Source organism: Xenopus tropicalis, chromosome 5 (genome assembly GCF_000004195.4).
Source record: "Xenopus tropicalis strain Nigerian chromosome 5, UCB_Xtro_10.0, whole genome shotgun sequence".
Classification (NCBI taxonomy): Eukaryota; Metazoa; Chordata; class Amphibia; order Anura; family Pipidae; genus Xenopus; species Xenopus tropicalis.
This window is the reverse complement of record NC_030681.2, coordinates 41,948,107-41,975,921: the sequence shown is the minus strand read 5'-3', so window position 1 is coordinate 41,975,921 and position 27,815 is coordinate 41,948,107. Positions and strand designations below refer to the sequence as shown.

The window sequence follows — 27,815 nt, the reverse complement described above, 5'->3', positions numbered from 1 at the left end:
AGAAACAAACCTCTCCAGAGAGGGGGGTGTTGAAACTTGATGGAGTAGCTGTGGAGAAGGATTTCTCATGCATCTGTGAATGGGTGAGACCACACTTCTCAAAACAAAAGGAGATGCCTTCAGGAGGTGGCATATTTGTCTGTAGTGGACTTCTGACCTTGCCTGCCAGAAGACCAGGCAGATCTTTCCCCTTTACCTTAAAAGGAAGGGGTCTTCTTTGCGGACTTAAGCTTTGCCTGTTTGGAGCGAAAGGAATGATAGCAAGAAAAACGTTGATTGGAAGACTGGTTCTTTTGTATGTTTTGTGGAAACATACCCCCGGTGGCCTGGCTGATGATCTTGTCTAGTTCAGTGCCAAACAGAACCTTCACTGAGAAAGAAATGGACACTTGCATCTTCTTTGAGGTTAAATCCGGCAACCAGTGTTTAAGCCAGTTCAAGCCGTTTGGCTGCGATAGAGGTGGCATAGGCCCTGGCAATCATTGCGGCATCAAAAGAGGCCTGATAAAGAAACGGAGAGGCTTCTTTAAGCTGCTCTGCAATTTGTAAGACAGAAGGTAGTTCAGAACCATCCACCACTGCTTGACAGAGTTGGCCTGCCCAGACTTTAGAGGCCCGTCTAAATCATGCCGCTTCAGCTGGGTCTGAAGGCGGAACCCAATGCAAAAAAGATGGATTTGCAGAAACCTTTAAGTCTATTCTCTATGGGGTCCTTGAAACATGGTCTGGGACTGGGATAGTAGTGGACTTGGCTAAGCGGGTGCTTGGCTAAAGATTCTGGTAGTCTGGCATGCCCCTGCAAGAAGGTAATAGAGCTAGCAAGCTCGCAGGCCCAGGGGGGTTCAGGGACAAAGACCAAAAAAGCCTGGGAGTCCATAGAGACGGAGTAGTCTAGGAAGGAGGGTAAGCACAGGAAAAGAGGGAAGTGGAAGAGGTCTTGGGCAGTACCTGTGCAGAGCACAGCCTGGGGGGGATCCCTGGTGGGATCAGCGATTGAATGAGAAGAGGAGGCAATATAAAAATAAAAACCCTCCTTAACCCACCCACTCCATTTTTTTTTTAGGAAAAAGTTGTGATTTCCACTGACTGAGAGCAGGTAAGCACTGAGAGACTGTGCGTCAGGCCATCTGCATTACATGAGGCAAAGAGTAGCTCTTTCACCTATATTCCTTAAGCAGTCTTTTAGGTTCCACATGATAACCACTGAAACACTGTTTCATAAAATGTTCTTTTGCTCTGGGCCTTGCCACTTTAGATACTATTGTGTTAAGTCAGGCAGTGTGAGCTGGTTGTACTTTGCACCATGTGTGCTTTAACAATTAATGTTTTAACTGCCCATATTGCCAAAGTTCACAAAGCCATTACTCTAAGTCTAGCAATTATGAGAAAGCCCCACTGTACAAGGATGCAACACAAATTGAAATTGCACTCTTTCAGTTGCACTGTATATTACAACTGGCACTGGCTGCATCACGTTGCATGAGTAAAGAAAAGCATTAGCAATAAGTTAATGGAATTTCCTGACATTTGTACATTAAAAAACCTTAGAATCACTATTACGGGAACAGGATGATCAAGTGGGTAGAGTAGGCCTATCAGTTCCTCCCCTTTTATTAGACTCGTTTAAAACCAAATCCAACTTCTATCCAGTGCATCAAAGGGGTACAGCAGTGGACCTGTTCCAGAAAAAAATGGAAAAAGTTCTAAACTACATTATATTATAAAACATGTACAAAAACACATTCTAATAATTTGACAAGCAGTGAAAAACAAGCCCTACAAAGTCTGGAAAATGACCAGTCCATTGTCATTCCGGCTGCAGACAAGGGAGGAATGGTAGTGGTTCTGAACTATACAGATTATCATGAGGAGGCCTTATGCCAACTTTCGGACTTGGAGTCTTACTCACAGTTACCCTGTAATCCCACAAAGAACTTTTCAAAACCAACTACATGTCCTATAGTGCTTACTCCATACAACTACAGTCTTTTCTTCTTGAAGCTATAGATTTTTTACAAAAGACATAACTATTTCTTATACAATAATTAGTTTTTTCTCTAAAAACAACTATACCGGCGAAATTTGCTCCATCATATGCTAACCTCATGATGGGCTGGTGGGAGGAGCATTTCATCTATAATATGGACAATACCTTTAAACAATTTCTTGCACTCCATGGTTGCTACATAGACGACCTTATTATTATTTAGCAAGGCACACAAAACGATTTCCATAATTTTGTACAATATGTGAATAACAACATAGTGAAATTGAAATTTACACATCTCTTTCGTAAGCTCTCTATCAATTTTTCAGATTTGCACTTATACACAAAAGATAGTAATATAATCTCTGCCTATAAAAAGCTTTACTCACTGCTACTGGCCACTACTGCCATTCCAAACATGTTATAAGAGCAGTCCCCATAAGACAATTTATGTGTTTAAGCCGATTATGTACAGATCAGGAGGAATTCATCAAGCAATCACATAACCTAAAACAAAGATTTAAAGCCAGGGGTTACTCTGAGTCACAAATAAATGTTGCTTTTAAAAAAAGCTTTTTATAACCATAAACAGCAATTTGGTAAGAAAACACATGACCACCACCAAGATGCCATAGGTAGTACAGTCTCAAATAACTACGAGACCCAGCAACCAGTATATTTTGTGACACAGTATAGTCCACAATTTCATATGATTAATAGAATATTAGAAAAAAACATTACCATACTTAGAACTGTTTATAAAACAAAATCCTTTTCATCACGTTACACATAAACAATATGACATTAGACCTTTAATAAACTGTAACACAACCTATGTGGTTTACCTTCTTGAATGTTTAACTTGCCATATACAATATGTAGGGCAGACCTCCCATCCCTTGAAGAACCACATAAGAGAACATATTTTCGACATTAATAAGAAAAATCCAGATTCAAATTTTTCTTAACACTTCAGTACATATAATGTGGGTGATGTGGGCCAACTACGGTTAATAGGCATAGACAAGCTGAAAAAAAAAGTATGGGAGGTGGAGATCACATTCCCAGATTACTGCAACTTGAAGCTAAATGGATATTTCATCTACACACTTGAATACCAGACGTTCTCAATGGCAAATATCATGTGACCTGTTTCTTTCAGTACCTATACATTCTTTGAATTACCCCTATCATTATAAGATCTAAATCTGCTATTTAATTTCTCTTAAATTCAGATTTGCACCCTATATAAGTGCTGGTCTATGTAATAGATACTATAAGTTTTTCCTCCATAATTATTAAGTGTCCTTGACTTATTTGTATATATTATATATACATGTATATATACAATATGTATATATGTATATATTTTTTTTTGCATTGTATACATACCTCTGCATATAGATTTTTATTGTATTTCAATTATTTCCCTGATTGTTCCACTTACGTGGTGTTTTTACGGTATTTGTCTATAAGCACTCTCTTGCATGCATTTTTTATTTGCACCATTTTCTTTTGTATGCATTATCCTGATTGGCTCTTGTATAATCTATCCTGATTGGTCACTCCCTGTTTAAATAGTGTGTAACAGGCAGTGCCCATTAGCCTATGAGTAAGTGCCCCATAAGGCATGAAACGCATTAGGCTGCTTTTTGTTCTGTCCTAATAAATTTTGAATTTTATTTTACACTACTACTTTAATTATTGATGGTTATCTTTGCATTGAATTGATCTAATGGAAAAATGGTATAATTTGCATTTTGCAGTGTAATATTCTTCATTAGGCGATTATTGCATTGCAAATTCTGCACTTTTAAGGCATGATTGAAGGAATCTTTTGGAGAAAACATAACTTTTTCAGTAAGAAGTTTTATAACATACACTGTGCACTGACACAAACTATAATATATATACAATCTTTCTTCCATTGTTTGTAGTGGTTGCTAAATAGTTTCCTAGTTCATATTTTATTACATTTCTGCAAGGGAAAATTTGTTTGCACAAAGGCATAATTTTTTGCTTTGCAAATATTTTTCTATTACCGACTTTTATAATATGGTGAATATTAAAATGAACTTTGGTTTACATTTCATACCTACTGATTGTGTGATGGAAAACTCTGCTGCGCTTGATAAAAGAGAAGTGCAGTACAGGGCATCTTACCTTGGCATTGGCTGTATCAAATATTGTTTCTACCAGCAAAATGTCTACACCACCATCCAGAAGTCCCCTTGCCTGCTCTGCATAAGCATCCACAAGCTCATCAAAAGCTGAAAGACACAATTTTGGGGTTACTAAACCAGGCAGTTAAAGTAATGTAATAAGATTGATGTAAAAATCGAAAATGTTAAAAAAAAAAGGTTTAAATGGTTCTGGAAATAGTATGCACTAGATCAGTGCTGTCCAACTGGCAGCCCGCGGGCCGCATGCGGCCCTTGACCCCCCTCTGTGTGACCCCCTACCTGTCTGGCTGCTTTGATGGCTAAATGGTTAAATGGTATCAGTACTGAGATTAACTGGCCCCCCGCATGGTTCTCATCTCAGATTCAGGCTGTAATCCCTCTGTATTGTTTAAACATGTAATCCCCTGTGTTGTTCACACCTTTTAATCTCTGCATTGTTCAACCCCTGCAGTGTTCACACCTCAGACTCAGGCTGTAATCACCCCCATTGTTCACCTCTTCACACCTGAGACATTGTATGTACTGCCTGTGTATAGGCAGCATAGGGTAGGCAGAGTATGGCACACACAGGTAGCATAGGGCAGGGAGGGTATGGCACCCACAGGCAGCATAGGGCGGGGAGGGTATGGCACCCACAGGCAGCATAGGACAGGCAGAGTATAGCACACACAGGCAGCATAGGACAGGCAGAGTGCTGCCTGTGTGTGCCATACTCTGCCTACCCTAAGCTGCCTGTGGGAGGTGAACCTGGCAGGGGTTTGTTCTGGGAGTTTGTTAGCAGTTGGAAATAGCCATTAAATGGTCCCTAAGGTGTGTAATTATGTGCTGGGGGTTGCTGTGATATTCACAGGGGAGGAAGCATATGGATTTAAGGGTGTGTCTTAATAAGACTTAATAATAACATATGAATGATGGTTGATATCCCTGCAGCAACCATTGTGATAAAATGGGTGTGGTTTGAAGTGGGTGTGGTTTAAAATTGGGGAGTGGCCAAAACTGGCTTCCATTAGCGGCCCTCCACCATGTACGTGAGAGAAATTCCGGCCCTCGGCACCGCAGAAGTTGGACAGCACTGCACTAGATTATAGCAATATGCTAAAACAATTACAAAACACTAATGTAAACTCTATACTTACTGACATTCCGATAATCTGGTCTTTCTACTGAAGGAGACACAGACAGGGTCTTGTTGGTAGGACCCATGGCTCCAGCAACATACCTTTTCATGCCTTAAGGAGAAACAGAATACAAAAATCAGTATAAAATCAGCTCAGTATAACATAACAAGCACAAAAGATATTTGTTTCTTTGAATTCAGAATGTAGCAGAATAGAGCTGGAGCAGAGAAAGTACTGCACGTGTCATGTCCATTCCTTGCTCACTGGCCTCACAAAAGTCACGTAACCAGACTGACACTATGCAAGGATGGTGGAGGAGGCAGCAGTTGTAAGAGAAATCTGAAGGGAACAGCACTGAACCCTCCAGTAAGACCTAACTTAAACCAGTGATTTAAACCAACAATTTTGTTGGTTATATTGTCAGAGTACTTGATGGGCAATAGGGATTGGAAAACAAGTTAACAAAAATATGGAGACCACTTTAACTCTCTCTTTATATTGTTAGATGAGATCTCTATTAACACACACAGAGGAAATTGTGTATGCTAGAGACCTCTAGTAATCAATCAATAAAGTTATTATTCTTTACCAGTTTTCTGGTATCTGTCTGAAGAAGTCTGGCATAAAGGATTGTGGATTTGAAAACAGAATCTAAAATTTTCTGAAAGCTTACTGTCATCCAATCCATCACCTTTACACCACTGTAATATTCTATATTAAAATTCTTTTATAGGCCAGGGAGGCCAAAAAGGGATTTTTTTTTTAATTCCTGGCTTGGTTCACAGTTGCATGAAAAAAGGTGCACCACCAAAGAGAACCTTCTGTAGGCTGCCAGACCACATAGGGGCTACCAAATAACCAATCATAGCCGTTATTTGGCACCCCTAGCAACATTTTTCATACTTCAGTTGCTCCCCAACTCTTTCTACATTTGAATGTGGCTCACAGGTAAAAAAAAAAAAAAAAAGGCTGGGGATCTCTTCCCTATGGTATAAAGCCATCTACAGTGGCTTGCAAAAGTATTCGGCCCCCTTCAACTTTTCCACATTTTGTCACATTACAGCCACAAACATGAATCAATTATATTGGAATTCCACGTGAAAGACCAATACAAAGTGGTGTACACGTGAGAAGTGGAACAAAAATCATACATGATTCCAAACATTTTTTACAAATAAATAACTGCAAAGTGGGGTGTGCATAATTATTCAGCCCCCTGAGTCAGTACTTTGTAGAACCACCTTTTGCTGCAATTACAGCTGCCAGGCTTCTAGGGTATGTCTCTACCAGCTTTGCACATCTACAGACTGAAATCCTTGCCCATTCTTCTTTGCAAAACAGCTCCAGCTCAGTCAGATTCTTGATTGGATTTAGATCTGGACTTTGACTGGGCCATTCTAACACATGGATATGTTTTGTTTTAAACCATTCCATTGTTGCCCTGGCTTTATGTTTAGGGTCGTTGTCCTGCTGGAAGGTGAACCTCCGCCCCAGTCTCAAGTCTTTTGCAGACTCCAAGAGATTTTCTTCCAAGATTGCCCTGTATTTGGCTCCATCCATCTTCCCATCAACTCTGACCAGCGTCCCTGTCCCTGCTGAAGAGAAGGACCCCCAGAGCATGATGCTGCCCCCCCATATGTGACAGTGGGGATGGTGTGTTCAGAGTGATGTGCAGTGTTAGTTTTCCGCCACACATAGCGTTTTGCATTTTGGCCAAAAAGTTCCATTTTGGTCTCATCTGACCAGAGCACCTTCTTCCACATGTTTGCGGTGTCCCCCACATGGCTTGTGGCAAACTGCAAACGGGACTTCTTATGGTTTTCTGTTAACAATGGCTTTCTTCTTGCCACTCTTCCATAAAGGCCAACTTTGTGCAGTGCACGACTAATAGTTGTCCTATGGACAGATTCCCCCACCTGAGCTGTAGATCTCTGCAGCTCGTCCAGAGTCACCATGGGCCTCTTGGCTGCATTTCTGATCAGCGCTCTCCTTGTTCGGCCTGTGAGTTTAGGTGGATGGCCTTGTCTTGGTAGGTTTACAGCCATACTCCTTCCATTTCTTAATGATCGCTTGAACAGTGCTCTGTGGGATGTTCAAGGCTTTGGAAATCTTTTTGTAGCCTAAGCCTGCTTTACATTTCTCAATAGCTTTATCCCTGACCTGTCTGGTGTGTTCTTTGGACTTCATGGTGTTGTTGCTCCCAATATTCTCTTAGACACCCTCTGAAGCCGTCACAGAGCAGCTGTATTTGTACTGACATTAGATTACACACAGGTGCACTCTATTTAGTCATTAGCACTCATCAGGCAATGTCTATGGGCAACTGACTGCACTCAGACCAAAGGGGGCTGAATAATTACGCACACCCCACTTTGCACTTATTTATTTGTAAAAAATGTTTGGAATCATGTATGATTTTCGTTCCACTTCTCACGTGTACACCACTTTGTATTGGTCTTTCATGTGGAATTCCAATAAAATTGATTCATGTTTGTGGCTGTAATGTGACAAAATGTGGAAAAGTTCAAGGGGGCCGAATACTTTTGCAAGCCACTGTATGACCCTAAACAATGGCAGAGAGCCTTTACCTTCACAGAGGACAAATCTTTTTCAATTCCATCAGATTTATGCTACAGAAACTGTGTAGTAAAAGGACAACATGCTTCAAATATGGTGGCTGTATACCATAATCACACCATTTTAGGAAGGAATATTTAACCTTATAAACAAAGAAACAGGTATAAAGGTGGGATGTAATTGTGGATTGAACATAGGCAGATAGAATCCCCGCCCAATGTAATTTGAGGAAGTTGGTGCTGTACAACAAAGTCAAGTTAGGGGTCTGATGAAGTGGTACATAAGGGACAGATTATTCAAATTCCCACTACTGTAACCTGGTAATGCTGAATAACCTGCATTTTCACCTGTTCAAATGTATTTTCTTTGCTTACCTGTCTGTATCAAAAAAGGAAAAACAAATAAAAATTGTTGAAAACGAAACTTATCAGGATTTTCTGAGAAGGGTCTTCCAACCCTAATGATGTTCATGGTATCCTTTTCCTTTCTGTTAATATAATAAGGGGCCCGTTCCTATTTATTGAACCTGCATAAATTGAGCAAGAGTCCAGAAACTTTGTAATCAACTCCTATGACAATGGTACACAGAGGAAAGCAAGAGGGAACAAAGTATGCTTTCTGGCATGTCTACAGGTTGCAACATGTGTCAGATTTCCCCAGGACTTTATCTTTTATCTGTCCCCTATCCTAATCAAAAGTCAAGACAGCACTTATCGTTTTCTACCATTTATGAGCTGTATGTGCAGCTTTAGGCCATTTTATTATGATAAATCTGCCATAGATCATGTGTTAAAAAAAAATAAATAAAAACAAATAAATCAATAAAGCTAACCTTTCCAGCCAAGGATCACCAAAACCCTTCCCCTAGGTAAGATTAGATATATTAGAGACATATCTCAGAGCATTTCAGCATATGGAATCTGCAGATAACTAAAAAGGTCTGGTTATTACCTAACCTCTTTAGATGAAATTGCTGTGGAAATTACTGCAGTAAGAATATTCACACAATCATACTACATATGGCTACTAAATAGGGGTGCATGTGAACTCTGATAGGAAAGGAGTGCTGCCAGTTCATAAATGATACATGATCAGCAGCCAAACTGCATCCATGAGTTGCTTGGAATCTAATTACATGGTTTGGAGAAGAAAATGTTTTTGTTTATTTGTTTTCTGGTATTGATATATATATAACAGTCACTGCTGAAAATGGCAATGAGAAATGGAAGCAAATCAAAAGAAGTTTTACAAATTTAAATTTTATGAAAATGGGATATATTTGACTAAAGAAAGTAAGTGAACAGACAAGGGGAGAGGGGGGCCCTTGGCACCCCAGTCCGACACTGTGTATGGCCACCTTAACATAACCCTTTCAGACAAAGTAGAAGGCAACAGAGATGGCATTCAAATAATAAAAACAATTCCACCTAACAAAACGTATCCCAGCACCTAGGGAAGGGCTCAAAGATTGTACAAGGGTAACAGAACAATCTCTAATGACAAAACATTACCATTACCCAAAAGTAGTCTGGTATTTGCAGCCTGAGGAGGTTCTTCTGCTTCAGAACCATGGAACCTCCTGTTCAGTGGCAGCTGCACATGCTCATGTTATTATTTAATGTATGCAGATGCATTTTGTGGTGCAGCATACAATGTGAGCAGTTAATCTTTGATAAGCAAAAGTATTATTTTCTTCCTCTGAATTTTCAGGTCTGGAACCAGCAACTTTACTTTTTCAAAACATGTTATACATACAATAAGGATAATTTGTATTTGAAAAGGTTTTCTTCCTCCGATTACCCAACGGAAACTTGTCTAAGCAACTAAGAAAATATCTCTCTCTCTTTGGGCTATCACTGTATTTGTTTAAGTAATGGCTACTTAGAATTACTTTATCTAACTGGATAAATAAAATACCTGTCCCCCTTTCTACAGTAACTACATAGAAAAAATTCTAATGGGCTATCAATGAATTCTTTTTCCTTGATGACTTTGTTTATTCCTCAAACATGAAGCTCAAGAAATTCCTTGTACAGTATGTTTAACTCACCTGTCTCAGCTGTCACATCATCTGCTGCTCGCCTGGCTACTTCGGCCGAAACTTTGTTCAAACGGTACGCCTGAAATAAATGAACATCTCTACTAAACTCTTAACAGAAAAATGGAGCAATATAAAGAATGCATGTTAAACATGAAGATGTTGGGCATTTTCACACTGTACATAATTACAAACCCTTATGTACATACAAGGTGTATCGATGACTAGGGCCATACAGATGATTTATTCTGTTAAAGCTACATTACGCTGAAATAAAGCCAACACATATAAATAAAATCTTTGGTGGTGCAAAGGCCACAACTTGTTCACTAAAATTGTATCAATAGCCTATTAACCATTTCCCGCCACTTACTTAACTAACTTATCCAGCTTACCTATGCCTTTGCCTAGTAACCAAACTATCAATTAATACTCTGGTAAACGTGTGTTGGGCCAAACCATTTCACTCACACCATCGCATACGTTCACATAAGATGTTTCTTGGAGCCCCTTTTCACTTCATTAGAGGAACAGTAACACCAAAAAATGAAAGTGTTTTAAAGTAATTGAAATATAATGTACTGTGGCCCTGCACTGGTAAAACTCGGGTGTTTGCTTCAGTAACACTACTATAGTTTATATAAATAAGCTGCTGTGTAGCCGTAGGGGCAGCCATTGAAGCTGGCAAAAAGGAAAAAAGGCACAGGTTACATAGCAGATAACAGACAAGACACCATTGTATTCTAAAGGGTTTATCTGTTAGCTGCTATATAACCTGTGCCTTTTCTTCTTTTGAATGGCTGCCCCCATGGCTACACACCAAGGTTTATATAAATTCTAGTAGTGTTTCTGAAGCAAACACAAAACTTTTACCAGTGCAGGGCAGCAGTACATTATAGTTTAATTTCTTTAAAATATATACATTTTTTGGCGTTTCTGTTCCTTTAAAAGCCAAATGTTTGGCCAAATCAGGCAAAGATCCTCTTATTTGGTGACCTTGCAACACAAGCGTATCTGTACATGTAAGCCTCAGAAAATAAAATGTAGATTTTAGATCTCAACAGAAAGAAACGTGCAATGCAATGGAACACTATGCATAATCCTATCAGATATATCTTAGGGTGTGGGACTCCTTATTATGCTGATGTGTACAGTCCCAACATGGCTGCTAGTGCATGCAGTATAGCACTTGCTAGTTTCATTTCTGGTCAAAACATATGTGCCCCTTAACACAGTCTGGCTGCACCTCAAACTCCCTTTTCCTTTAGTGAGTAGCAGCTGCTGTTTGGCAAATGGCCCCTGTGGAACTCACGTCCTACAATAATTGGGGCAAACTGCAATGGTCAATTGTAGACTTCCATAAGGCACTTAAAGATAAAGATAATAAGTTTGCTTCAGGCTGTTAATAACCTAAGTAAGTTATTCCTAAAAACTAAAATATTTAAGGATAATTTTTGGATAAGGATAAATATCAAGCCTAGTGACAAACAGCAAAGACAAGACAACTCACCAGGTGCTCAAGGCCGTAGTCTGCCTGTGCAATGCTAGTGCTGCTAAACGTGTTTGTTTCCACAATATCAGCTCCGCAAGTCAAATATTCCTGCAAAGAAGGATACAAATGGATGAAAGGTCCAGATATACCAGCTATCCATTACCAGATCAAACAGTTTATAATATAATAAATAGTTTGCATTGGTCTAGTAGCCCAAGAGGCACTTACTGGTAACCTATTTGAAAGAAATTTGCATTATCCCCTAGTGATAATCACACTGGCTATAAGGTATAGCCAGTTTAACACTGAAAGATAAACAGGGAACATATGTCATTCACGGCTACCTACATAATTATATAATAAATACCTCTCTCATATGAAATGAATTTTTTGTAATTAAAAAGCTTATTTGTAGGTTTTAGGTTAACAGGAAGCATACTGTTTTTCAACTTACTTTTTATTATTTTTTACAATACATGTAAACAATAATAATTACACAGCTTACTTTATCAATTTCTCCACAGAGAAAAGAAAAACACCATAACTTAACATAAATGGTAACTCCCAAAAAAAAATCCCCAGACACATCAAACATAATTTCTTTCTGAAATATTTATTGGAATTGCCATTTCATATTCTATATTACTGCTAACGTCTCTCATAAGTTAGAAAATGTTTGGGACCTCCTGTTTGTTTCTAATTCCTGCCAATTAAAAGTCTGACTGTATTTGTTAATTGAAAAATTACTATTTCCAGAGCTTTGTTGGGAATTTTCATAAAACCAGTTCTGGAGATAAAACAAAATCTCGTGAAATATAATTTGATATGAGAGAAAATGCTGAAGTCCAAAAGGATTGGATGATAGAACAGGACCACCATATATGTAACATATCTCCTATTTCTTTGTTACATCTCCAACAAGTCTAGGTACCAATTGTATAACATTTTGTAAAAATTATCTTGGTGTGTTATGCATTTCCTATAGCTTTATGTCCTGGTTATTGCTTGTTGCCAATCTTTCATAGAAAAGTTTTTATTTAGACAATTTCTCAATTTCTCCATTGCAGGGATTTTTGTCAAATCTTTAGGTCTCTTTAAAAGATTAAAGATCCATGCCAGACCCTTTTTCCTTCTCCCTCCCAGAAGAATTATTTTCTCAAAATCTGATGATGATCTTAACTTGCTTTGGGGAAAAGATGTTAAGTATGTGTGGATTTGTAAATATTTGCAAAATTCAGCTTTTCTCTAGGCTGTATTCAACAGGAGGCATTTTTAATGAACCACCTGGAATTACTGCATGTACTGTGTTTAACATGTGGCGATTCAAACAGAAGGGAAGGGGCAGGTAACGTCAGGTGCTTCACCACTCGCAGCACAGGAGATTTGTCACAGGAAAATGAATTGCCCTGCATGACACCTCCCTTAATGTTAAATAAAATATAATCATTTTTAGTAGTCCTTTCAAGATAAGAAACCTTTTGTTTTCTATTAGTGTTGTAAAACACAAATACAAACTACGTAGGTTACAGATTTTACTTTTTTACGTGTTTTACTGTAACAAAGTTTCAGGGCTTTCTAACATCACCATTATTGTGCTGAAACTATCATAATAATACAGAGCAGACTTTATTAAGCTTGTGTGGGAGAGGGGCTTACTGGCTTCCTGATCACAAAACCTAGCACACGGGTCATATTTCATATATTGAAGAATCGACAATTGCTCAACATTCTTTAATACCTTGTGAATCTTGTATATTATTTCAGACTGCGTGATACTTAGCAGATCATTGTTCCCCTTTAACGGTTTAGCATGGTCTATAAACTCCTGTCCTCTGAAACTTTCCTCTTGCAGGGTATGTTGCTGGATCATGGTGCCCATACCACCATCCAAAACCATGATTCTCTCACGAAGAACTGAGTCCAACTCTTCCTGCAGGTTCCTCTTTCTAACACCTGCAGGGGGAAGATAGAAAACACATTAACATGAAGCTATCCCACAATATAAAGTACAAAATACCACACGTAAAAAGCCCTGAAAGCTTAACACAAGGAATCATAACGTTATAAACAAAAAGGTATTAACAACATTCCTGTAAATTAACAGTACATATACCAAATGTGCTGCCCGTAGAAAAACAACAAGATATTTTAAAGAGCCCATATAGACTCATATTACGTGGACCAAAGTCGGCCTGTGGGATTTTCAAGCATGTCCAATTTATATCTGAAAGACCGCTAGATATAGGCAGAGGAGGGCAAAGTTTCGATCTGTGAAAAGGCAAACATGTTGTCAGCTATTTTAAGGCTGCCACTTTGATAAAGTTTACAAGATAGCATGAAAAAATGACTGAATCTTGAATATTTTAAGGCCATAGAGGCTGTAAATTATCCAGATGAAAGGTCGCTGCTAAAGTCTATAGCTGGCCATTCACATATCACTATGGTCTGTGCAATTATTGATATATGTACGGACGCGCAACTATGTCCATGTAGTCCATTATCCATTAAATATATGTTAGTTCAAGAATCAGGTTTAAAGGATTCAAGTATAAAAATGTTATCTACCCATGCACCATGGTACATAGGCGGATGAGAAAGTTTAATGAGAGTTTTTGCACTTTGCATGAATGATCAGAACAATAGAAAATTATTCATACTATGTGTGGGCCCTTCTACACTCTTAAGGTGGCCATACTCATAAAGATCCAGTCGCCAAGCAAGCGGATCTTCTCCCAATATACCCACCTACGGGTGGGCGATATTGGGGGAATTTAGGCTAATTCGGTCGTTTGGCCCTGGGGGCAAACGATCGAATTCTAACAACTGGAATAGGCGCAGTCGAGTCAATGCAGTCCCATATACAACTTTTTTTTTACCCTGCCCGATCATTATCTGCCCGATTTCAGGCCAGATATCGGTCAGGCAGGCCAGTCGGTGTTTCCCCTACATGGCCCGATAAGCTGCTGATATCGGCAGTTACAATCTGCCCGTGTATGGCCACCTTTAGCCCTTTCAGCCCATGTTAAAATCTGTTGGAGTGAGTAGCCAGTCACCCAGTGTATTGTTGCCTTATGTCACACTAAGGTCTGAAAGTAGGTGGGAGACTAACAATCCTCAGAGAGTCTTCAAACGCTCCCACCATGGGCCAACTATGGTGACAGCAAGGCAGGCTGTGTAGTAGTGATGTGTGGGTCGAGCAAAACTTGACCCACACCCAACCCGAATCCTACCCGGTATTTATAGACCCACGCCAGACCTGCCCTGCAATGAAGTTACAAAAGGGTAGGGGGTTTGGGGGGCACACGCCTATAAATTCAGAAGCTGGAAGATGCAGCCGCCAGTGTTAGGTCACGGCGGGAAGAGTGAGCAGAAGAGCTCAACCCGACCTGCAAGAGATGCACCAAGGTCGGCCAAAACATGTGAGCCCCGTGGGTATCAGGCCAGCCCACACATCAATACTGTGTAGACTTTTACATATGCCCCAATCCTATACGAGATGGGACAGGCCTAGGGCACCCTTATGTATTAATACAGTCCTGTCTACATCATACTAATTTAAGCTAAGGGCACACATGACAGATCCTTAGCCAGCATTTTTTTTGCCTAAACATTTTTGCCGAGTTAAATCAAAACGGTTTAAATCCAGGTGAGAAATGGGTTGCTAAGGATGATAGGTTGTTGAGTACAATATACAGCAAGCACAGAAGTACAAGCTCCAGCTGCTGACAGATCACTGTACTTTGAACAGTTCCTATGGATAAGAGATTATCTACAACCAAGATGGTGGGAGGGATTTACAAAAATTGTATTAATAATAATTAAAAATTGTATTAATAATAATAACATTAGCAGTGACCTATATTAACCAACCCCCTGTAGAAATATTAACTTATTACTAACGGCTAGTACTTCAGAGCAAAATCTGTATCTGTGTTGTAACTTCCCTCTGTAAATAAATGTCAGTGATAGATACAATTATTACAGAAAGAAGGAAAATAAATATTGAATTTAAAAAAAAAAAAACCAACATGGGGCAGTTTAGATATCCAGCACTGGGTAGCTTGCTCCAGGCACCTCAGACTCTTAGGACTATCCCATAGTCTGTCATCCTTATTTAGAAACCAGGAACAGTTAGAGATTTATCACAGTGGGCAGAAAAAAAAGAAAGCATATATCTAATTGCAAATAATGATTTTAATACTATGGTTAGCTGGTTCTCTTATTCTTTTTAATGTGATTAGTTTATTATTGTGATTATTGCAATAACACAGTGTTGTGTATAACATGAACTGTCATTCCAGCTATTTCTGTTTGAAGAATATTCCGCTTGCCAGCCCAGTTTTACTTATACCTGCAGTATATTAAAGCTGTGGTTATGTAACTGCAGCGACTTCTTAAGCCCACAACAAGTGCAACTTTGTGTTCCAACAGGAGTGAGATTTGTCACAATAATTGCACACAACTTGCGATTGTCTATTGCCATTTTCATCGTTAAGCCACTTCCAGGTGTCACCCAGCCTAAACGTACAAAGAGAAGAGCCGCGCAGGGGAGCAGACAGCGCTACATATCACGGCTAAGTGACGCGCTATTAGCGCTAATACCCCGTACGCACGTTGCATAACCGTATGAGACAGGACACATGATGCAAGTGCAGCCGCACGGCCCAGTCCCTGCCTCAGGCTCACACACAGAGCACATGTTGCACAGTACCTGAAGGCTCCGCATGCTGGATAGTGGGGGGCATGGTAAGGGCTCTGCAGGCGCTCGCAGCCCACGGGTAGCGCTGGACTCGGAAAAGCAGACGGCAGATCGGTGGCAACAGCAGCGCAGCGACCGCTCAGTGCAGACAAAATCGAAGTGAGTGCCCGGCTCACACAGCCACCGCTTCCTGTAACATTCACTGCTTGGCTGTCTCCCAGCTCCTCTGCGCATGCTCACTACCATCCGCCTACGTCGGCAGCTCGCACTGTTACCCCTACAAACTTACCTAAAATACTCGGCTGTAGTTTGAGCTGCACCAACCAGCCGGATAGCATGGGATTCATTTATTGATAGGTGCTATGGTTGGAAAGCTTTAGAGTTATATAGATTGTAAGCTCTACGGGGCAGGGACCTCCATCCTCTTGAGTCTTTGACTCTTAACTTATTGCAACTGTATTTATCTTGTATCTATCTGTATTTATTGTTATACTTTGTATTTATCTATTATTATCTTAATAACCCCCTGTTTGTATTAATGTATTCTACTGTACAGGGCTGCGTACATAAGTAGCACTTTATAAATAAAGATATACATAGTTAAAGGAATACTGTCAGGCAGGGCCGGGCCAAGGTATTTTGGCACCCTAGGCAAGGGCTTCAATCAGCGCCCCCCCCCCCCCCCCCCCCCCCATTACATCACACCTTACCATTATATGGTTTCAAATTTTTTTTTTAACTCTTTTTTTTTCCAGCATTTTAGATAATTTAATTGGTAGCAATACAATGAATGGTTTCATTTTTTTTAATAAAGAAAACTTACAACACATTTATGAAAGAAACTTTTAATTTATATAAATATGTAATGTTAACAAACAAAAATAAGGTACACTAAAAAATGTCAGAAAAACCAAAACACCTTTTTTCAGTAGGATAATTCTATCCTGTTAAACAATTTTTCAAATAAATAAATGTAAATAAATAACAATAAACAAGTGCAAATAAAGGGTTTAGTTAACATCAATGCTGGAATGTCTACAAAATTTAACTTTTAAGACAACACCTACAACAATATAACATATTAAGCTAGCTCAAAATAGGCATGCTGGAAGTGAAAGCTGCAGATATTTCAGCAAATCCTTCTGCCACTATTTATACACTGAATTGTGCAAATATGAAAAATGGTCATGTCGCTGTGGCAAAAACACAAAGACATTTAACCTACAGTTGTAAACACATTCAACATTCAAGTAAAAAAGGTAATAAGTACAGTAGAACATAAAGAACTTAAAGTGCAATTTTTCTTGCTTTCATGGCAGCAAAATGATCTATAACATCATCGAAGTCTATTTTCCTTGCCATCTCATGCTCAATTGAAAGGATGCTGAGGTTTGAAAGCCTCTCTTGTCCCATAGATGAACGTAAATAATTTTTAATAAGTTTCAGCTTACTAAAACTTCTTTCGCATGATGCTACAGTTACAGGCAAAGTCAGGAATATGCGAAATGCAGTATCGATGTTTAGATAACAATCTGCAAGTGAATGGTCCTGTATCATCTGACACAGGTCTAAAGGTGTTGCAGACTTTGCATCTGGCAATATAGCTTCCACTTGATGTCTAAAGCTCTCAATCTCTGAGCACAATTCAGAAGCATCCAAATCCTTGTTGTATTTTAAAGCAAGATCAGATGCAGCTTTCTGTAATTGTGACAACTCAAATGTGACAAGGGCAGGACAAGAAAGAAACTCAAAATCCACTGAGGTGTCCATTAGTGTTTTTGATTTTTGTTTTGATAATTTATATAAATAAGCTGCTATGTAGCCATGGGGGCAGCCATTCAAAGGAGAAAAGGCACAGGCACATAGCAGATAAAACACTATTGTATTCTACAGAACTTATCTGTTATCTGCTATGTAACCTGTGCCTTTTCTCCTTTTTTCCAGCTTGAATGGCTGTCCCGTGGCTACACAGCAGCTTATTATATAAATTATAGTAGTGTTACTGTAGCAAACACACCAGTTTTACCAGTGCAGGGCAACAGTGCATTATATTTTTATTACTTTAAAGCTCTTTCATTTTTTGGTGTTACTGTTCCTTTAAAGTGGTCCCTAGCACCCATATAGCTGCTGGAAATGTTTGGAGAGCTGCTAAATAAAAATCTACATAATTGAAAAAATCACAAAGAAAATCAAGACCAACTGCAAATTGTCACTATCTACATCACAGAATGGTAGACACAACACAGAGCAGGACAGGCATAAAAATGTTACCCAGAGCCACGAGGCATCATCAACATTATAAAGGCACAAACATCATATTGATAAGCAACAAAACAGTGAGATCTGAAGCCCAGCCCTAGGACAAATAGTCAATGTTACACGAATGGCCTGATGATTTACAGTTAAGGCACACTAAATTCTTATTAACAGCCCATTTAGTGAAAAAATATTTAGCTCCATACATTAAAAACATCAAAAAGCTTCTTATTAAATCTTGGCAAATTTTTTATAATAAATCACACAAAACAGTCACAGGCAGCACATCAGCCCAAACTTAAAACCAAATAATCAGAGCACACATGAAACACCACCCCACCCCTAGTCACAACATGCATAACCCTTATCAGTGCTAAAACAAAAGCCCCTACCCCCTAGTCACAGCACACATAAACCTAATCAGTTCCAGCACAGCAGCAACCACCCCCAGTCACAGCATAGTCACATGTATTGCCCCACCCGAAGCCCAGCCACGGCCCAAGTAGATAGAACTAAAAAATGGGTAGCTGCCATTATCATGCCACATAAAAAAAGCCCCCAATTGCCCCCATGTACCAGTACCAACACCCCTCATATTGCCCCCATCTGTACTGTGCCAGCAGCCAAGCCACCCCTCATATTGCCCCCCATTTGTACTGTGCCAGCAGCCAAGCCCCCTCATATTGCGCCCCCAGGCCCCAGCATCTGTACCTGTGCCAGCAGCCAAGCCCCCCCTCATATTGCCCTCCATCTGTATTGTGCCAGCAGCCAAGCCCCCCTCATATTGCCCCCATCTGTACTGTGCCAGCAGCCAAGCCCCCCTCATATTGCCCCCATCTGTACTGTGCCAGCAGCCAAGCCCCCCTCATATTGCCCCCATCTGTACTGTGCCAGCAGCCAAGCCCCCCTCATATTGCCCCCATCTGTACTGTGCCAGCAGCCAAGCCCCCCTCATATTGCCCCCATCTGTACTGTGCCAGCAGCCAAGCCCCCCTCATATTGCCCCCATCTGTACTGTGCCAGCAGCCAAGCCCCCCTCATATTGCCCCCATCTGTACTGTGCCAGCAGCCAAGCCCCCCTCATATTGCCCCCATCTGTACTGTGCCAGCAGCCAAGCCCTCCTCATATTGCCCCCATCTGTACTGTGCCAGCAGCCAAGCCCCCCTCATATTGCCCCCATCTGTACTGTGCCAGCAGCCAAGCCCCCCTCATATTGCCCCCATCTGTACTGTGCCAGCAGCCAAGCCCCCCTCATATTGCCCCCATCTGTACTGTGCCAGCAGCCAAGCCCCCCTCATATTGCCCCCATCTGTACTGTGCCAGCAGCCAAGCCCCCCTCATATTGCCCCCATCTGTACTGTGCCAGCAGCCAAGCCCCCCTCATATTGCCCCCCCATCTGTACTGTGCCAGCAGCCAAGCCCCCCTCATATTGCCCCCATCTGTACTGTGCCAGCAGCCAAGCCCCCCTCATATTGCCCCCCATCTGTACTGTGCCAGCAGCCAAGCCCCCCTCATATTCCCCATCTGTACTGTGCCAGCAGCCAAGCCCCCCTCATATTCCCCCCCATCTGTACTGTGCCAGCAGCAAAGGCCCCCTCATATTGCCCCCCCCAGGCCCCAGCATCTGTACCTGTGTCAGCAGCCAAGCCCCCCATCTGTACTGTGCCAGCAGCCAAGCCCCCCATCTGTACTGTGCCAGCAGCCAAGCCCCCCATCTGTACTGTGCCAGCAGCCAAGCCCCCCTCATATTGCCCCCATCTGTACTGTGCCAGCAGCCAAGCCCCCCTCATATTGCCCCCATCTGTACTGTGCCAGCAGCCAAGCCCCCCTCGTATTCCCCCCCATCTGTACTGTGCCAGCAGCAAAGGCCCCCTCATATTGCCCCCCCCCAGGCCCCAGCATCTGTACCTGTGTCAGCAGCCAAGCCCCCCATCTGTACTGTGCCAGCAGCCAAGCCCCCCTTATATTGCGCCCCCAGCAAGGCCCCAGCATCTGTACCTGTACCAGCAATGCCTCGAAATCCCAGTCCCAGTCAGCCAAGGCCAGCGCCCAGCAGTCCTGCTCACACCACAACCGACGGCCGCCGCACCCAAGCGCCTTCTGCGCCTTCTGGCGCCTTGTGTTTCAATGACACGCATGCGTAGGGGGGGGCGTGCCCTATACGCATGCGTGTCATACAGGCGCACGGAGATAAGCGCCGCCAGTATAGGGAAGGGAGGGAAGGAAGGGCGCTCGGTTCCTGGCTGGGAGGGACCTTAAAGAAAAGATAATTATGCCAGAGGGGGGTTTGGGCGGCGGGTTAATAATGGCCAACTAGGTGGTAATAAATACTGTTACAAAAAAAAAAAAAAAATTTTTTTTTTCCCCCCCTTTAAAATGCGCCCCCAAGTGATTGCGCCCTAGGCAGGCGCCTACTCTGCCTACCCCTAGTTCCGGCCCTGCTGTCAGGGGAAACATGTGTAACACTTGTTTGGCTTAGAAGGGTTTAATCCAGACTAGACTATGGTAGAGCATGTGTTACATGCGACCCCCTTTCCTAGGAGTGGGCCTTCGCTTAGTGGAAGGTTGCCTGCACGATGTAGTTGTACTACAACTCCCACTGGTACTGTGTAGTGTGTTAAGTTATAGGACACTCTTGCAGATGAACTAGTTAACTCTTTATTGTCCAAGACAGATGTTATTAATACAGGGATCAGTAAATACTCACAGCGATTGAGGTAGATTGGTACACTGGTATATAGCAGTTGTGACCTTTAGAGACAGTGTAGCCCACTATGGAGATATGCAGAGGTAGTAGCCGGGAGTCCCAAGATGGATGCCCTTTACTGGAACGGATCCCTACAGCCAATGGTGGTTCAGGGGTTAATACTAGCCTGAATCCTTTGTCTTAACTGTGGTCCCTACAGCAAGGCATACAGAGCCTGGGGTAGGCTAAACCCTTGGTATCTCCTTTGGTGGGGCTATTAGCTGCCCTTTCTAGTTAAAGCTGACTATGCTCACTTCTCCTAGAGAGTGATATAAAATATTCTGCTGTGCTTTTTTATGCTCGTTCACGGGGCCCTGTCCCCGACTTCTCCAGATAGTAGGTAGGTATCTGGGGTAAAATTGCTGTACTGGGGCCTGTTTCTGCACCCAGGCTCAATGGAGCTGTTGTTGGGAAGCAGACAGGCAGCCAAAGAGGAAGCCACTCCTCCTTGCCAGACACTATATTGGTCTGCAGGGGGAGTGGTCAACCTGATTAAACCTATAGGGAATAGTGTTAGAACTGTAACTTAAGTACAGGGGCTATTACCCAATAACAATAAAGGTGTGAAGAGGTAGGGGATAAAGCCATAGGGAGCTTAACCCTATGGGTCCCTACACATGTTTTTTTCAAAACGTATCAGTTAATAGAGCTTTTCCAGCAGAATTCTGCACTAAAATCCGTTTTTCAAAAACACAAATAGATCTCTTTCTATTTCACATGGGGCTAGCCATATTCTTTATTTCCCAGGGTACCACAGCCGTGTGACCTGTGTTTTGATAAACTTCAGTGGACAGGAATAAGCACTGGCACTCAAAGCAGGTACAAGCAGGGCAAGCCCTTGCGTGTTTATTGCGAACAGTACAAGCAGGGCAAGCCCTTGCGTGTTTATTGCACATTCACAATAAACACGCAAGGGCTTGCCCTGCTTGTACCTGCTTTGAGTGCCAGTACTTATTCCTGTCTACTATTGCCCAGGAGAGTGCTGATCCCTCCAGCATTTGTGCACCAAGCTTCTCTTCACTCTGATAAACTTTAGTTACACTTTACTTCAGTCTTTTAAATAATAGAATTAATTATTTGCTATGTAAACGTAATTTAAAAATAAAAATACACCATAAAAATCATGACCGTATCCCTTTAATGCACAATATTTACTACAGTACTGTGGAGCTGCTTTAAAGGGGCAGTATTCTCCCAGGTCAACATGAATGCAAGACTGGGCACCCTAGGCACCAGACCTAATCAATTCAGCCCCCCCATTCACGAAAGTGACATCACGCACACCCATGCGCGTAACGTCACATTCACTTACGTGTGGATGCGATGTCACGTGTCAGAGTTATACCAGATAAACAAGAAAATCTTATCATACTTAGCGAGATTTTCTTTTCCTGGACTGGAACATGGCAGAGGGCAACTATGGGTAAATACCAAATAAAAGGCTTACTTCTGCGCCCCCATGTCATCATCTTTGAACTACTGGAGTCTACCCCAGAAGGGTGAGAAGTAATGCCCACTGACATGTTCCAGTCCAGGAAAAGAAAATCTCTGTAAGTATGATATGACTTTCTCATTTCCTGTTCCTTCTACATGGTAGTGAGCAACTATGGGATGTACAAGAGCACCAACTAGAAATTTAGGGTGGGAAAGTTTACTCAATAGACAAAGCTGATTGTAAAACAGTTCCAAAAGAAGATGATTTTTGAATGAATACGTCAAACTTATAATGGTATGAAGGTGTGAAGAGAAGACCACGTAGCTGCTTTGCAGATGTCCTCTGAAGAAGCCTTGGCCTGGAATGCCCAAGACGCTGCCATAGCCCTAGTCGAGTGTGCTCTGATAGATGAGGTTACTGAACTGGACTGCGATTTATAAACAAGCGAAATACACAGTTTAATTCAACTAGCCACAGTAGATTTAGAAGGTTGAGTTCCAGCTTTAGGACCGGAGGGAATTACCAAAAGGGGGCTGGCCTTCCTGAAGGACTTGACAGATACACTTGCAAACACCTTTTAACGTCTAAAGTGTTCTAGATTGCTTCTTGATCTGTTCTTGGATTCTGAAAGAAAACCGGCAAAACAATATCTTGACTGGTGTGAAAATCTGTCACCACCTTGGGTAGGAACTTGTCATCTGTTCTGAGAATGACTGTGCCTTGCAGGAACATAAGTTTACCCTCTGAAATGGATAAAGCATGCAGTTCACTAACTCTTCTGGCTGAGGTGATGGCTAATAAAAAGCATAACTTCAGATTGACAAGCTGAAGTGGAACATTCTCCAAAGGTTCCTGAGTCAGGGCGTTTAAAACCAGATTGAGATCCCAAGGACGAACCTGAGAGTGAATTCTAGGCCCAAATCTTTTCATTTCTTGAAAGAATCTTTGGATCAATGAGTGCCGAGCCCAGATGGTTTTATAAAAATGGTAAATGGCCATTACATGGCTTTTAAGAGTAGTGATTCTTAATCCCAGGTCTAATCCCCTTTGGAGGAACTCCACAATCGGAATTTCTGTAGTTTTCGCCAGATCCTGCCCCATTTCTTTAGACCAGTCAGAAAATTTTTCCCAGATGGTATAGTGTCTTAGAATAGTCGAAGGCTTCCTGGTCGCCAAGAATGTGGATATAGATCTATCTGAGAGCCTTTCAACAACCATGCCATTAATGCCAACCTCCCTGGGCAAGGGTGCAGGACTCCTTCTTGACTGAAAAGGTCCGGCCAATATGGCAGTCTGAGTGGCTGGTCTTTTGCCAGAAGTAATATCTGGGGGAACCAGGACCTTCTTGGCCACCACAGTCCTACCAGCACTACTTCCGCCTTGTCCTCCTTTATTTTCCTCAACACATGAGAAATTAGCGGAATGGAGGGAATCACATATGCTCTTGCAAAATTCCAGTTTATGGAAAAGGCATCTATGATCACTGCATTTTAATCTGTTTTCCACGATGCATATCTTATCATTTTTGCACATCTTTTTGAGGCCATAAGATCGAGGGAAAATGGTCCCCACTTTGTCTGTATCATCCAGAAAGCTAGTTAATGGAGTTCCCATTCTCCTGCTGTAGGCATCAACCAGCTTAATTTGTCTGCTGTCACATTCTGTTCACCCGGGATATGTTCTGCCATCAGGCTCAGTAGATGGACTTCTGCCCATGCGACTCCCAGCTTGTTCACATATCTTACTGCGGATTTAGGGGTGCTGTGTAAAAAGTTTAGTAAAACATTTCTAGTGATGTTGCTCATAGCAGGTTTTTTAACTGTTGAAATCTAATTGCTGATTGGTTGCCTTGGGCAACATCACCGGTACTGTTCCCCACTTTTTACACAGCATGATAAATATACCCCATATTGTCCGACCTGACTTTGACTGCTCTCTTGTGGATCTGATGCTGGATAGGGATGTAGCGAACCTAAAAAAAAAGTTCGCGAATATGTTCGCGAACTTACGCCAAAACCCGCGAATATTCACGACCTTTGCGAACCCCATAGACTTCAATGGGAAGGCGAACTTTAAAACCTAGAAAAGCCATTTCTGGCCAGAAAACTGATTTTAAAGTTGTTTATAGGGTGCCACGACCTGGACAGTGGCATGCAGGAGGGGGATCAAGGGCAAAAACTTCTCTGAAAAATACTTTGTTGGCACAGCGTTGCGCAAAAAACGCAAGCTATTCTAGCGAAAATACGCGGCTTTTTTGCTATGTCGCGCTAAATACCATGAAAACAGGATTTGCGGAAAAACGCCATGTGTGACTTGCGCGGTGTATTGTACAATACTTTTGTGACGATAAAAAACGCGGCGGAAAACGCCGCGCGAACCCAAACTGCGAACATACGCTGAAAGTTCGCGAACATACGCGTCCGCGAACACCCGATGTTCACGCGAATTTGTTCGCCGGCAAACAGTTCGCTACATCTCTAATGCTGGAATGTTAACAAACTCAGCTGAATGGCTTTTAACTCCTTCCAATTGGAGGATTTGTGAATTTCCAATACGGACCATTTGCCCATCATTCTCAGAATCCCCAGATGGGCTTACCATCCCCACTTGCTGGCATTGGCTGTGATGATTACCCAAGTAGGGGAATGAAGACTGATAGGAATAATCAGGTTGTTTGCCAGGAGCCACCAGTTCAGGGAGACTATGGTCTCCAGAGAAAGCCGTATAATCTGGGCTGGATGTTGAAAGTCGTGGTTCCACTTCGAAAGGAAATCATATTGAAGAGTTTTGGAGTGAATACGGGCCCATTTCACACATTCCACTGTTGCTCCCAATTTGCCCTAGACTTGTTGGCAAATTCTCGCAGTTGTTACTTGGAATTTGATGAAAGTGTTCACTCAATCCTGGATTTCTGGAATTTTTCTGGAAGGAAGACTCAAAATGAATGACACTGTGTTGACTATGACCTCCAAAAACTCCAGAGATTGAGCTGGAATTGGGGAACTCTTCTCCCAATTGATTGTCCATTAAAGATATGTGCTTACCAACTTAACATGTTGGGTTAGTATTTCCCTGGAATGTGCCTTCACTAGGATATTGTTCAGGTACAAGAAAATTTTAATGTTTTCAGAATGTAATCAGAAAGGAAGGGCTCTGAACTAAATGTTGATTCAGGACTTTGAATCTCAAAAAATCTCAAACTCAGCTGAATGGCTTTTAACTCCTTCCAATTGGAGGATTTGATGCAATCACATTGCGTCTGCTGCTTGCCCTTCTCCTTCCTCACCCCCCCCCCAAGTGCCACTCACTCACTTTTACGACTCTGCATGGAGGATCCTCCAGGACCCCCCAAGCCATTCTTGCGTCCATCCTGCCCCAGAACAGTGTCCTTTATTTGCACTAGTACACACCATTACATCCATTTACACACACAGCTTTTTTTTTCATTTTGCACACTTTAGCACACTTATAGACACTCATATACACACATCACATCCCTAAAAACTGTTTATTTTGGAAGCGTGACTATTGGATCAGGTTTTCTGACAATTAATTACACTGTTGTTATTTTGTTACTTAATTGATTTGAATGATTTCTGTGGCTATATTGTATTTTTATCCCTGTGTTAGTGTTCCTGACATGTTTTTTAGCATAACTTTGGTATAGAAAAATATCTTTGGCTACTGTATTTTGAATTCATCAGTATGTGTACTTTCCAAAAATATATGGGTTTTCTGGGGGTCTCTGTAAAGTTAGGGGGTCCTACAGCACATAAACTTTAGTCAGGGGCTTTGTGTGCAAAAAGCTGAGTTAGCAGGCTAGAAATCCATATGCGCTATTTTTATTTTGGGGTCCATACGTACCACAGACTTTGGTATTGGGCATCAACCTGTTCAGTAGACCTCAGGTGTTCATATTTGGGTTGATTTGCCTTTGTATGTTAGGAATTGTGTGAGATAAATGCGGCAAATTGCAACATTTTTAGAAAAGGACTCTTTCTAGTTTGATATGGACATGTGAAGTGGATAAGATCTACTTGTTATCCAACCGAGTGGACCCTTCTCTTATCTCTTTGTTCTTTGTCTAATTCCCACATGGGCACTCGTTTGTTAACTCTCCCCCCCATTCTGTCTTGGTGTGTATCCAGTGGGATAGCATTTTGGGGATATTAGTCACCCGCGACAAGGGAGATTTGTTGCGTGGCGACTAATCTCCCACGTGTCACAGCCCTTAGTTTCATTTAATGTAACACATTTAAGCCGGAAGAAGAGATGTAATACTATTATCTCGAAAGCTTGCAATTTTTAGTAACTCAGTTAGCCAATAAAATATATCACCTAACCCTACATTTTTTGGCAGCTGAGAAAATTCATTTGGATGCCTCTGTACACCACATACTTTGGTAAATCTTTGCATATTGGCTATCAAACTGTTCAGTAGACCTCTGGCATTCATATTTAGGGTAATGTGTCATTGTATGTAAGAAATTTTGTAAGTTAAAGGAACAGTAACACCAAAAAATAAAAGAGCTTTAAAGTAATAAAAATATAATGCACTGTTGCCCAGCACTGGTAAAACTGGTGTGTTTGCTACAGTAACACTACTATAATTTATATAATAAGCTGCTGTGTAGCCCCGGGGGCAGCCATTCAAGCTGGAAAAAAGGAGAAAAGGCACAGGTTACATAGCAGATAACAGACAAGTTCTGTAGAATACAATAGTGTTTTATCTGTTATCTGCTATGTGCCTGTGCCTTTTCTCCTTTGAATGGCTGCCCCCATACTAGACAGCATCTTATTTATATAAATTATAGTAGACTTTCGGAAATAAACACACAACTTTTACCAGTGCAGGGCAGCAGCACATTATATTTTAGTTACTTTAATACACTTTAATTTTTTGGTGTTACTGTTCCTTTAAATGCTGCAACAATTTTAGGCAATTTTCAGAAAAGTCATAAAAGGAAAGCTTTGCAGATTGGTACTTTGGTGTAGAAAGGACTCTTTACCCATTTACCCATCAGAATGTATTTTATCCAAGAATATATGGTTTTCTGGGGTCTCTGTACATTTAAAGGGTCTTACGACACATAATACACAACCAAGGGGTCTTATCTGCCAACGCAGAGTCTGTACATTTAACATACTTTGGTAAATCTTTGGGAATCAAACTGTTCAGTAGACCTCTGGCATTCATATTTAAGGTGATGTCATTGTATGTAAGAAATTGTGCAAGGTGAATGCAACAAATTGCAACAATTTTAGGCGTTTTTCTTAGATTG

The 27,815-nt window shown here is 41.4% G+C and overlaps 1 protein-coding gene across 2 annotated transcripts in view; it reads right to left on the bottom strand.

Annotated features, from left to right (window-relative positions):
• The window catches only part of mtr (5-methyltetrahydrofolate-homocysteine methyltransferase), a 40,917-nt gene extending 24,545 nt beyond the window's left edge, over positions 1 to 16,372 (bottom strand). The window contains exons 1-6 of one of the 2 annotated variants that reach the window (XM_002933868.5): positions 16,107 to 16,372; positions 13,134 to 13,348; positions 11,414 to 11,503; positions 9,916 to 9,985; positions 5,307 to 5,399; positions 4,151 to 4,257 (exon numbers count right to left, since the gene is read on the bottom strand). In XM_002933868.5, coding sequence (XP_002933914.1) covers positions 4,151 to 4,257; positions 5,307 to 5,399; positions 9,916 to 9,985; positions 11,414 to 11,503; positions 13,134 to 13,348; positions 16,107 to 16,140 — 609 coding nt within the window. In that variant the 5' untranslated portion in view covers positions 16,141 to 16,372. Of the gene's footprint in view, positions 1 to 10; positions 2,464 to 4,150; positions 4,258 to 5,306; positions 5,400 to 9,915; positions 9,986 to 11,413; positions 11,504 to 13,133; positions 13,349 to 16,106 lie in introns of those variants that run through there. The other variant, XM_031901861.1, reaches the window with a different exon arrangement.
• Between the last annotated feature and the right edge of the window lie 11,443 nt (positions 16,373 to 27,815).